This window comes from Prorops nasuta, unplaced genomic scaffold (assembly GCF_024137725.1).
Source record: "Prorops nasuta isolate Cenicafe-Biocafe unplaced genomic scaffold, Cenicafe_Pnas_1.2 PNAS00015, whole genome shotgun sequence".
Lineage (NCBI taxonomy): Eukaryota > Metazoa > Arthropoda > Insecta > Hymenoptera > Bethylidae > Prorops > Prorops nasuta.
In genome coordinates, this window is record NW_027116812.1 from 2493644 (window position 1) to 2507176 (window position 13533).

The 13533-nt window shown below is 40.8% G+C and overlaps 1 protein-coding gene across 3 annotated transcripts in view; it reads left to right on the plus strand.

The window, feature by feature from the left end:
- Ddr (discoidin domain-containing receptor 2) overlaps positions 1-10468 on the plus strand; it is a 126330-nt gene extending 115862 nt beyond the window's left edge. For all 3 annotated transcript variants that reach the window (XM_066736403.1, XM_066736402.1, XM_066736404.1), the window contains 5 exons: positions 276-467; positions 2995-3087; positions 4096-4237; positions 5853-6002; positions 6532-10468. In XM_066736403.1, coding sequence (XP_066592500.1) covers positions 276-467; positions 2995-3087; positions 4096-4237; positions 5853-6002; positions 6532-6693 — 739 coding nt within the window. In that variant the 3' untranslated portion in view covers positions 6694-10468. The remainder of the gene's footprint in view (positions 1-275; positions 468-2994; positions 3088-4095; positions 4238-5852; positions 6003-6531) is intronic.
- Positions 10469-13533: the final 3065 nt, after the last annotated feature.

Below are 13533 nucleotides of genomic sequence, written 5' to 3' on the forward strand. Positions count from 1 at the left end.
GCGTATGAATAGTTGTAAAGTTTTTTAGGGTCTTCCGCGATAGAGGAAAGTGAAAGGATAAACGTGTGTGGCTGGAAGAAAACGGTACATTGAATTTTCCGCGCACCTCGCCATATTCGAGCTTCCCGCTGGAAATGTCGGGACTCGGGCAGGCTTTCCCGCGAGACAACAAACCATGCCAGAGGGTGGCTGCGTCACTTCCGGTATTCCTATATTCGTATTCAGTGGCTCGCCGTCTATAAAGATATTACCTCCGGGTGCCCTATGCATTTCAGGATAGAATTTCAGCAGGAGGCGAAAAGACTGGCACGACTTTCTGATCGGAATGTCGCACGGCTACTCGGTGCCAGCCTCGAGGACGATCCCATGTGCATCGTATTGGAAAACGGCGAGCACGGGGATTTAAATCAATATCTTCAGAGCCATATCGCTGAAACTTCTACTGTGCACACTGCCAAGACTCTCAGGTAATCGTTAGACCTTAGTCTTTTATTGCGCTTCCTTTTTTTTTTACACGATAAATTATAAATCTATATTATCATAATGTAAAAAAGTCAACATTCCATAATATAAAATTTCTGGTTAAATTCTCCCTTTTCTCACCTTTTTAACCCTTCAATTTCTCCTTTCACTCTGTCAATTCTTTCAATTGTCTTTTTCCTATACCGTGTTATATATACTCATTTCCATATATACTTTTGTAAATAATTTATTCTAAACTTTTAATTCATCCTGATGATAGCTAGTCATCGATTTATTCAATTTATTTCTAAAAATTGTTTTCGTCTGTCCACAGCAAGTGCTTCAGTTTTTTTCGATAATATTTTACTATCACATATTTTTTTCACAATAGGTGTCACCGCACTCCGAAACATATGCTGTCGCGATTTCAATTTAGTTTCCTGTTATTAGCAGTAAACGACAATTAATAAAAAATATAGGTGAAGCCAAACTGTGTTTCGTTATCAATTAATTTGTACGTTGCGAGAGAAAGGGTGTATAATAACGGATGAAATTTTAACGAATTGATGGAGGAGATTCTTCGGAGCCAAAGCCTACTTATTTTCCGATATATATCTCGATTATTGCAGCTGACGTCACTCGAATCGTCATAGGATGCGCGTGAAAACTAGCGTGCGAGAGGGCGTTTCCAAAGGAATCCGAGAAATCGGCTGAAAATGAGAGGTGAACGATATAGAGGATCATCGATGCAAGTGACAGGTGTCAATGGACCGTGTTTTCCCCGTACACTTTCAATTTTCGCACCGCGAGTTCTCGTCAAAGGGGAACGAGTCCACGAGTTTCGGTCCTTTATCCTCCTTGAGGCTGTCCTGCTTTTTCTCTTCTCACCTCTATATGTATAGTGTGTGTATATATATATACGCTCTTTCACGATTATCGAGATTTCCTCTATTCCTATTAGTACCATAGACACTCTACTTTATCGTGTTATCCATATCTCGATATTCCACACGATTTATCCTTAACAACAATGCACACATCTTTTTTATTCTCAACAATATAAAATTCTTCCAATAACTTTTAACTTATTGATTCGTTCCGCGTTTGATTTAATTAAATCTCAATCAAGTGCAAGACGAGAGTTGTGCAGTTGATACAAAGTGAAGCATGTACAAATTTTCCAAGCTGGCTGTTGCAGCAACTCGCGAATCTTAACGCTTCATTTGCGACGTTGTCGGGAAACGATTTCAGTCGGCCAAGTGGAAAGCGGCACGGGCAAAAGCGTCGTTATTCTACCAATCTGAATATTGGATTTGTTCTCGCGACTGCAAACAGTGTTTAAGAAGAAACTGGTGTCGAGGGATAAACAAACTTGTGTCCCGGCTAGAATCTATACCGTTACGAGAACCTACAGCTTCAAATTAACTAATGTCGTTTAATCTTTTGGACAAAAATTTCTACATATAATTTTTATTTTTAAAATTCGGATCCTTCATCTTATTTTAAACTTATTACTTAGACATTCGGTATAAATATAAAAAGAGTTTCAAATTGTAAAGTCTAGCATCGTTTTAAGCAAAAACTCAATACATGGTGAAAAATACCATTTCTATTAGCAGAATGACCTTTCAGTTTCGTAAATTTTTCATTATACAAATTGACAAGTAATAATTGCCATCACACCAGGTTGTATTTGGGCTTAGCATAAAAGCAGCAAAAATACTGATGAAAAATGACAATAGGGAATAAAAATGTTCTTGAATTTACCCAAGTTTAAATTCTTCTTTGATTGATTAATCTGACAAATCTTAGAAGAACAGGACCTTCCAGTTGAAGACAAAATATTGGCCGAGCAAATTTGCAAAAACGCTCCTCTGCTTTACTTATATTTTATTAAAAAGAAGAAAAGTACTCGCTGCTGCCACGAAGGATGACAAATACGACAAACTCTAATAATACAAACGTCAAAACACAAATATCGAAAGATTTAACGTAATTTTATTCGTGTGAAAGAGTATGCGTGGGAATAAAAGTTTTATGTTTCAATAAATACGTAGATTTACTGCAAATTACATGAATGGAATGGAGGGCTCCCTAGTGTCTTTTAGGTGGAGAAAATAGAAACAAATAACGATATCGCGAGTAAACATATGCGCACCCTCGGCAAAATGGCACCAACATAAACGCCTTTTATATGTGAAAGTCGTAAATGTACTCGTGGCGATGGCGTTGCACAGACGCACACACACGCGCGAAGGAAAAAAGGAGGTAAATGTAGGAGAAAAAGAGGGAAGAAGGAGGTGGAAGAGGTGGACGCGGAGAAGAAGAAGAGAAAGAGAAGAAGAAGAAGAAGAAGAAGGGGCTTTTACGATGACGAATGCGAATGGAAGGTTCTTTTTTCACAGGCAAGAGTTTTCACCCTCTCCCGGCCGTTGAGTCTCCGCCATTTGCGGCTTTACCCAATGCAAACGACTTTCCGTATCCACAGTTTCTCCCAGCAAACTTCACGAAGCTGTTCTTCGTGTGTTTCAGCTTCGGCACGCTGGTTTACATGGCCACGCAAATAGCATCCGGCATGAAGTATCTCGAGGAAATGGACTTTGTACATCGGGACCTAGCCACAAGGTAAGCCGCACGGTTTGCTACGGAATTCCACGGAATAATTGACCAGGCATTAACATATTCGACCCAGAAGAGCTTTTCACTCTGCATCATTTATGTGGATGCATCTCATGCCCCTCGATAATTTTCATAAAAATTCAACGCTTCCCGGAAGCAAATAATCTTCCTTTTTACTTTACATTCAATTTGCAGAGGCAGACTACTCGCCCTGTCTGACAGAAATTTAGCTCTTGTACGTTATTAAAATTTCCTTGTCCATGAATTTTAACCGTGGGCGAGTCCGATTATTGTCGAAAGTATCATGGAACGATATCGTGCAATGCGAGAGAGTCTTCGATAATTTTCCACGCTACAGCCATAAAGCGTGACAGAATTGATGGTTAGTCCAAGTGGAGTTAAGTGGGGTCATGCATTAGCAATAACTCCCATTCTCTTTGACACTGGACGAAATATAAGTGAAATGTCTTGCGCATTATAGGAGCCCCTGGGCTTTCCACGGGAGCTGCTACCTACACCACACCACCCCGGGTCGAATGGGAGGGCTCGGAGGGAGCTTTATTGCAGCAGTCGATTGTTTTATCGTTCCCCCATCTTTTGCCAGACCCTCCGCGCGTTGTTTTGGAAACTCTTGCGCTCCCAACGGCCAATATGGCTATCCATTAAACGCGTGGGCGCGCGACCCACGTGTTCCAATTATTAACTCTAATCATAAACCTTAATTATATATACTATATAGTGTATACACCCTTCGAGAGTCGACAATAACGCGAGGCGTGGGCGAATTTCTCAGCAAATGATTTATTCTAGAAAGAAATTTGTTTTCCAGAGCAAATATTATACCACTGACCGACAAGCTTCCCGTACGATCCGCCTTAATCGCTCGTTTCATCATTTTACGCTTTTTCCCGCGTTATACCCTGAAAAGCCCACTGAAAGCTACTTCTGTCCAAATTAGTAGAATAGCGTTTAATTAATTTTTGTGATTCAATGTAAATCTTCTGTTTGTTCTAGAAATTGCCTGGTTAGCCGCGGGCATGGTATAAAGATATCGGATTTGGGTCCTGGCAGAAACGCGTATGCCAGTGATTATTTCCGGATCGAGGGGAGACAACCCCTTCCCATCAGGTGGATGTCATGGGAAGCCATGCTCATGGTAAGCCAATGAAAATATAGCTCCACTTCCTACTAAGTGTTATACCCACTCGTCCATTATTTATTATTCAACGGCAAATCCATGTGTGAAAATATTGTTGTTACATTATATTCCAGCTCGGTGAGAGCTGTATACGGTGTACCATATTACGGACGCAAGCACGCGCGAGATAAATTGGTTGGATTCGTGATGAAAATAAAGAGAGGGAGAGAGAGAGAGGTAGGGGTGGGGGGACGAGGGGAGAAATAAAAACTAAAAATTGAGTTCCGCAGGAAAAATCGATTAGATTTCATTGGCGAGATGGGAAATTTTATTCTGGTCACCATGAAATTCGCTTTGAGGTGCGCTTGATGTTTTTTCACATTGCATCTAGAGGTCTTTTATCTTTTTATACAACGTTTTATTGGTCAGGGAAATCCCGTTTAATCCATTATTCAATCATTTTCATTTAATTTCACGATATTGCGTCCTGTCCAAACATCATCGACGGATGCTTTTACTTAAATCTATATCACCTGCTGATTCACGGAGAGTGGAATTTTTAATTTACCTTATTTTTTTATTTCACTATTTTCAGCCTCTTTTTTTTCGCCCGGGACGGAAGCTTATCATTTTTTTAATCCCGTTTTATAGCGGAAATCGAGTGACTGATCCGCAAAACCACGAAAACGTCCTGCAGGTGGAAAGGGCCGGGAGCGACGGGGCTTGCGGGAAGTTGAGAAGGGTCAATGAAGGGAGAGCTCTGTCTGCGGTGGCGGGGCATTAGCGAATTGAAGCTTTCTCGTTGTTCGATGACGAGCGTTCAATAACGAAAATCGACGAACGAACCGCCAAACTCACCGGGGAATCCCCGTTGAATTTCGAGCGATGCAAAAATTCTCTGCCCAAGCCTGTGCAGATCCTCCCCACCCTTTGCCACCTTTTTTCCCCCACTCTCTTAACGCCATTGCTTTCCATTTCGTATACCCATTCAAGAGTTCTCCCCGTGCCATTTATCTATTTACTTCTTTTGTAACGTAAACAAAAAATACGACGCTCCAGTGAGAAAAAGTTTTAACAACCCCATTCCTGGCTTACCTTTGCCAAGTATAAAACTTTAAATTTCACCTCGCAACTTTCTCTCGTAAAGGGAATTATGTATTCTGTTTTACATAGATTATTTACTAATAATAATTAATGGCAATGTATGGAAAATAAGTTAGAGATTTTTTTTTTCTTTTGTTGAAACAACAAAATGACATGGAAAAGTTTGGGCTGGCGCCCTACGAATGATCATGGCTTTGGGAAATTGATAGCAAAATGCTAATTCGGTGTAACGGTGGGTCCATCGTAAAACGTTTGGAAACTAGCTGGCATGGTTGTTTGAAATTGACTGCATCGTTAATGTTTTATTATTACCCATCATTTATCCGACCTTTGTTACTGTGTACCACATTAATGAAGCGATGTCCTTTCCATTCCCTAAATAATCATCCGAGAATTATAGACCTTCATCCTCGATTAATTGCGTTGCCTTTTGTTTGATTGGAGCAACGATTTATCAATAGAACTATGATTCCTTCCATATGTATAAAACTTTACTCGTAACTTACGAAGATGCGATAATCCTTTTCAGGGCAAGCACACCTCGAAGAGTGACGTATGGGCTTTCGCAGTGACGTTATGGGAAATTTTGACTTTTGCCCGGGAGCAGCCATTCGAGGATCTTCCGGATCATCGAATAGTCGAAAATGCTACGTACTTTTACCAGGAAGATGAAAGGAGGGTAAGTAAAAGACTGTCTCTTCGATCGATCCTTCAACGTTTTCAGCTCATTGTGGCTCCCGTAATTCAAGTAATAATGGTAATAAGCGCTTTGCTTTAAGTACCTTATAAAACCTTTCGCCACTTTTCCGCGAACCCATTCATTCCATATTTTTGAATCGCCAATTACCTTCCTACGCGCACAAGCCTCCTCTCGCATTTTTATTTCATCCGCATCCCCTTTTCACCGCGATCATCTCGAAATTGCACCTTTTTGCACACCAATTAGCACCGGCGCATTGTAAATTTTATATTTCAATCCGGCAAGAAATAAAAAGGCACCGTTGGTCCTACAAAAATAGCCCTTGCAATTCCCTAACACTGCAAATTGGAATTTTTCACGAGGAACGAAAGAAAATCGCGCCTTACACTCCTACACCTAGCACACTTTCTTTTAACTATCTCCGCCGAACGTTCACCATCGCTGCAGGCTGCTGCAGGTTCTTTCGTCGCAATCTGCAAAATCTCACAAATTTTTTCTCTTCGTCCAGATGATTCTGCCGTTACCAAAGAACTGTCCGAAGGAAATTTACGATCTGATGTGCGAGTGCTGGCAGAGGAACGACGTGGACCGACCGAACTTCCGGGAGATCCACCTGTTCCTCCAGCGGAAGAATTTGGGCTACAAGCCAGCCAACAGCAATGACACTTGATACAGAGAATTGGAAGGCTGGGATCTGATCCGGCTTTCAATGATCGGAGAGCTCAATGGGAACTGGTGGAATTACCCCTCGATGACCGAGCTGGATGCCTAGCCTCAACTTTCGTTATCCCTCGTGGCAAAACTGGCCTCATCGGTGAGTGAGAATTATGAGATCCCAGCGTTGATCGTGAAACATCAATGACTGCTCTTTTCCATCGCGCCTTCGTTAACCTTCGGCCGGAGCTTGGACGACCAATGAGAAATGTGACTGGACGACCGTTGATCGTCCACGGTATTTTCATCGAACGCGAATGGCTTTTGTAGGCTCGACCTGCGCGCACTGGGATATTTTTTATCCCGCGCTTCGTTAACCTCCACGAGGCTACCTCTTGCACACACACACACACACACAGACGCAGTATGGCCCATGGCTGTAAGCTATTGGCTCTTTTCCTTGTTTCTCTTATGGCGATCAGTGATACGTGACACTGCGTTGCGCGTTTGTGTCCGATCGAAAGCGCTGCCACCATTATTTACACTTAAAGGAATATATCGCTAACACTGCGACACTTTCATCGAATCGACGCAAACACGCTTCGATCATCAACTATTAACGTCAGCCAATACTATATATGTATGTACGTATACTTGACTCGGTGGATTAATAATTGGTTTCGTTAACGGATCCGAACGATAATTGATTAAATTGGACGGACACTCCTCGCAAAATGCTACCCTTAAACCAAAATGATATACTATTAAATGAATCCTATTAACTAGTATTGGCTTCGTTAATTAATACAATTTTCATCGATCATGGGTTTATAAGAGAGAGACGAGGCGCGCGAGAGCCAAAAGCCAAGGTTCGCGTTGGACGAGCACTGTTATTTTGTCAAATGAGTAATAAAGCAGGAGAGTATTTTACGTTTAATGTTTATAGTGGTAATCCGAAAATACGATCACCAGTTTGAGCATTGCATTTTCGCTCGTGCGATCAAAATATGCTGATGAATATTCGATCACAGCGGTACTCGACACGGAACATGGATCATTCGGACGTACAGCTAACGAATAAGAGCATGCGATTAATCTCGTGTATACTGTTCTAAAATGGATGCTGTTAGCAAATAAGCTTATGATAGCCACTGCGATACAACGCGATTTTACGTTCATTCGCGCTATTTACTTTCAAAAGTCAGCACGCTCTATGAAACCTTCAACCAAGTTATTTATAACTCGTCGAAATTTCTAGCCATAGATTTACTTTGAAGAATCAAATTTGAGTGATTTTCATCAAAGCTTTAATGATATACCATTTGTTGAAATGATTTAATATCTGCTAATTTGAAGATTCTATTTGATGCGAATGCCTATCATTTTACAATCGATCGTCGAAGCACGAATATATCTTTGGTCGTAGTTTAAATTTGTTTGGCCTGTATACCCTGGGATATATCATTGTATTTATGTATAAGTGCGTGCTAATTTATTGATAAATGTCGATGTTGTAAATTTGAATGGCAATTGAGGAAACAATTTTTTGAAGCAAAGTGAAATTATATTATACGCGAATAGAAGCGATTTAAGAAAACCGTGCATTTCTGAATCAACAATGACGATATGATTTAACGGCTCTCTTGATTTTTTGTAAGAATCGTAAATAAGCTTCAGGTGCGCTTACGAAAAGTGCATAAATGTATGACAATACCACTAGAAGTTGCATTATAATTGATATATAGGGTGTAAAGAATGTTATCGGATAACTCGTAAGATTACAACTTTAGAATATTGTTTCAACGCTTGATTATTGTATCGTCGAGGGAAACCGATAATTTTTTGTTTTATTCATGAAATGGCGATATTTAATTTTTACAGAAAAAAAATCTATAACACGACGTTATTAATTATACATAACCTTAAGACGAAGTTAAAAATTACTGCCGTGTACTAGATAATTAAATGTATATCGAATATTGTTCGATGTGATTTTAATTTATTGACAACATATATTATATATATATTTATGAATGAATCAGTGCAAATATTTTTGGGCAAGGTTTTTTTCTTGACCCAAAATGCAAGAACCAAATTCTCTCTAAGCAAAAAAATGCCGAATTGGATGTACATAATTAGATTTGGAATTTGTTGAAATTGCGTATGAAAAGCTGAAATATCGATATGTTTCTTTCTTCCATGCAAGAACTGTAAAATGATTATTATGTCTAGCTCTTAAGGATATGTAGCTCCGAAGCTGTATAAGTGTGAAATTTTGTAATCTTCGAAACCTTCACGCATCAAGTGCAAAATACATCGTTCGATCTAAGGAATTCATTTTAAACGACTTTGCAAAAATTTGATTGTCAATAGTAAGCATATCATCTTTGAACATATCGATTTTATACTTCGCTCCCCAACTCGGTTAATAATTCACTGAATTGTAGTGAAGCCATGTCGTTCCTTTCTTCATGAAAAATTCCGCAGCATGTGCGAGCTGCTTTTAAAGGGCTGTCTACGTTCAACTATCATTGTTGACTAATATATTAAAGCCAGTTTATAAACTAGCTGTTTTCACTTTAGCGGTAGCCATGTACTTTATAAAAAGGGTTCCGCAAAGCTTTGAAGTCGGGAGCTTCGCGCTTCGATATTTAACCAAACCGCCTCTCAGATTTCATAGTAAACGAAAGTTCTTGGCAGAAACTTTTAATTTACCGGTGTCCCCAGCTCGGTGCAGCATCCTTGGTTGGAAAATGCTCGGCCAAGATATTTTCAGAGAGAGAGAGAGAGAGAGAGAGAGAGAGAGAGAGAGAGAGAGAGAGAGGAGGTGGGAGGGGCGAACCCGACTCAAAGCTAATTGCTGACCTTTAGGCATAAGATTCTTTGTACAATTTGTAATTACAAAACGCCGAGTGTAGCTGTCCGCAAGCTAGATTAAAAGTCTGTCGAATTTATTTAAGAGGCTCGCGGCGAGAAAGGTTTGTGTCGCTTCAATGAGAGAAAAGAGAGGTGGAGCTCGCAGTGTGGCTTATATGGCGCGCGAACCAAGAATAGGAAATCGCTGAGCGTTCTGCTAGGAATTTTATCCGACGTCTCTTTTCATTAGAGCCTTCTTTGCTCAGACCGTTTTTCTTCCCAAAGATAAAACGATCTGCTTCCTACCGGTAGTCCCCGCGACGTTTCGTGTTTCGCGAGATTGTTTTTCCTCCTCTCCGGTCCTTCTTCCATCTCCTTCCCTTTTAGCCCTCGCCATTTCCCACCCGCAGTAGTTTCTCGCGAACGAGCTTTTTTTGCACCGGAGCGTCACAAACAAAAGTCAAAATACGATACGGGGATTCCAGTTTGCCGATGGAATTTAATATCGTTGCGAAATACTGCCGTATTTTTTCGTCTCCCCCCCCCCTCCTTTCTCCCTTCCCCCACTCTCTCTCTCTCTCTCTCTCTCTCTCTCTCTCTCTCTCTCTCTCTCTCAATCCTATCACCTATCGCTCTTGCGATTTACTCACGCAAAGACGCACGCGGGGAGTAGAAGGCGAGGCAGGGAATCAGCGGATGCACTGCGCGCTCCTTGTCGGTTTAGGCAAATAAATAGTTGATCCAGGCGTGAAACGGCACTGCCAATCTGCGCGTGCAAATATAAACGGCGAAATGACTTGTAAATAAGCCGACTGCTCTCGCTGCAGTCGATCAGTTATCTATTGTTATCGGCGACATATCGACTATAGTACGCGGCTACCCCCTGTATAAATGTCACAACACGTACATTTAATACGTTTGTAAATAGCAATCAGTTTTCAATAAATACTCAATGCTTTGACTTGGTCTAACGTTATTCTATCAATTATCTCCTCTGCCACTTCCTTCTTATTAGATATACATGTATATGTATTATTCTCACCTTCCATCTTCATCCACTTCTTCCTCCTCCTCCTCGCTAGATCCATGTAAGCAAAAAATATGAATTTAACATTTCAATTAACTTTTTCGCAGTTTCCACGTCGTTGCCTCATATAAACAATTTATGAATCTCTAAGTGAATCCAACTTAATTAGTACACAGTGCTCGGAGACCTTTTATCTCATTAATCACGAAGGATTAAAGATCTAACCATTATGCAGCAATGTGAAACTACCTGCTACAGGATTAATGCTAAAGTTCCAGCAACGAATTGCTGAATCGTGGTAAGTTACTTTTTGCACCGAAGCTTTTCTCATTTAGAAGACCTTATTCTTCCTCGCTCTTAGCTTCGCCAGATTATACGCTCGAGCTCCTCGATTCGTTAAGCGTTCTTTTCTTGAAACACCTTTTAATTAACCCCCTCTAATTCATGGACACGGTTAGACCACGGCGATAAACGATATATCACCCGCTTCGTACGTCGGACGGCCTTTGGAGAATATTTTATTTAAAAAGAAAAGAAAATAATAAAAAAAACTTCACTCGATTTCCTCACCAACAGCTCCATTGGCGCTGCGAAAGCGACCAATCAAAGCTTCAACGCAATTATGGTCGATATTCGTTCCAAGAACCGTAGGTGAAACAAATCACCATAGAATTTTAGGCCACGATCGAAAATAATCGGTCGTTTCAAATCGTTATGTAAATTAATTTAAATATCTCATCGTTATTCATGCTTTCTGCGTTTATTATTTTCCGATAACGAGCAGCGCGTATGGCCTTATCGCGTTGCACTATAAATATCTTAAGTTGTGTCTGTAACCTCATTGTATCTGGCGGGAAATCGACGGCTGAGCGATAAATCATCGTTTCTTTCTATCACCGACAATGGACGCGCGCTCATAGCACCACGGAAAGCTGAAATTAACTATCCCAGCATTAGTAGATTTTTTTCTCTCGTCGCTTCGAACAGCCTCGTTCGGAACTCCATAATCGTTTTTCACACCCATGCACCGCGCCCCCGCGCGCTTCGCATTTGACTCGCGTGCCCTGAATTTTCCATTAGCCCCTAAAATGGATACAAATCAAATTTCGATTAAAACGAAACAGTCTTCATTAAATTTCGTAACTGTAGCCTCATCTGGAGCATGTGATAATTGTCAATTAAAGCTCTTATGCAAATTAATTAAAAACCTTAATTTGATACTCGCGCGTGCATGCTATCCCTCATACGTCGAATATTGCACCGAGCTGCATTGTCCGTTTCAGAAATTTGTACATTTTTTTTTTGCATTTTTCGAAAATACGTCACATCTTTGCACCGTGTCTCGGAGATTCGGCGAAAGAACTTTATTGAGCGTAGAGGATAGGAGGACTATATATATACGCAAAGAGAATATTAGAGTAAAATTTATCGTGTAACCATTGTTCTGGCGTCGTACGTACGATTACCTACGTCCCGAAAGAAATCACTTTATTTCCAGTATAATAATTCCAAAGTCATTTTTCTTGAAATGTACACACATATATATGACAGAATAACTGAGGATACACATAAAATATTAATAATAAATAATAAATGGAGAGACAGAGTGCACACGAGGAGCATCGATCGTTCCGAATAAGACTTTGCAATGTGTGTGCTTGAGAAATTTGACAGAAATATAAGCTGACAGATGGCGTGGAACGAGGGCTTTCGCTTTTCCAGCTCACCCTCAACGTTTCCTCGACACCGCGGCAAATTCTACTCACGTCTTCATCCGTTAAGCCACTTTCTCTACTACCAAACATCCAATAATTCCTTTCGGGCTTCTTTTGGGCAAACCGGCGGCGTCACAGTCAAAATGAATTGTTCCGCGTTATTATATTGTTATTATTATCGAAGAGAGAGCACGCGGAGTTGTTCGAAAACCAGTATGTTTCGGGAGAAGAAACGATTTCCCATTAAAAAAAGAATAACAACATTCATTCGAACAATCATAGAGCATAGTCTATTTGGACGAAATAAAAAATGGGCAACCGACAGGAAGAGAATATTTCTCTGGCAAGATTCAATCGGTCGGCCGTTGAATAATGAAATTTATTACACAGCCGCAATCACCGATCGACTGGCCGATTGAATTTTGATTGATTACTTTTTTTCCATCGGATTAGTCCATTGATCGATCACGCGAAGAACAATTACGTTTATTGTTGGCGCTGATCAAGCGCGCACTCGTCGACCATATAATGCTTTCCGCCACCTCCGTTTAACAATCGTGTCGCTGAACAAAATTCGGTGGAAAAAACTAAACCGTGTAAGAAAAGAGATGGTCCGCGCGTTAGCTCTCGAGGTAGATGAGAAAAAAATCCAGCGTAGAGAAAAGCTTTAACGATGGAGAAAAATGAATTTTTGATAGCTCCGAGGCACGGGATAAAATTTTCAGTTAGAAAAGGGTCGGATGAAACGTAAAATTGAGATATTAACGCGCAAATGTGGCAACTGCGGAGGCCGTGTGGCGGAAATACGAGCACTTAGGCCTTTGCGAGTGCCGAGGGTGATTGCGCGTGATAAAAGATGAGTGAGCTCAAGTGTTGGTACTCACGGATGCGTCTACTTCCCCCTCCACTGTTGTGGCAGGTGCAAATGGCGCGAGCAGCCGCTGTTACTTTCAAATTAAAAGGATTAATGCGCCTACGAGTCCCTCCCGGAAAATCCGCGTCGGTCGTGTATCTCCAACTACAGTGCCCCCGGCCACGTTACACACGGTACTGCTCTGCTTCCGAGTCGCCCGATGCTTTGTAAATAACGTCCTGCAAACCCGGAAAATCGATTTCGCTTCACGAACGTTACCGGATATTGTCGTAAAACAACAAATAATCAAAATCCCTACCACCAATTTCATTCTTCACTTGGGCTAACCCATAAATCTCATTCGAAAATCAGTCACCGAAACTATTAGAGGTTATTGTGATAAGA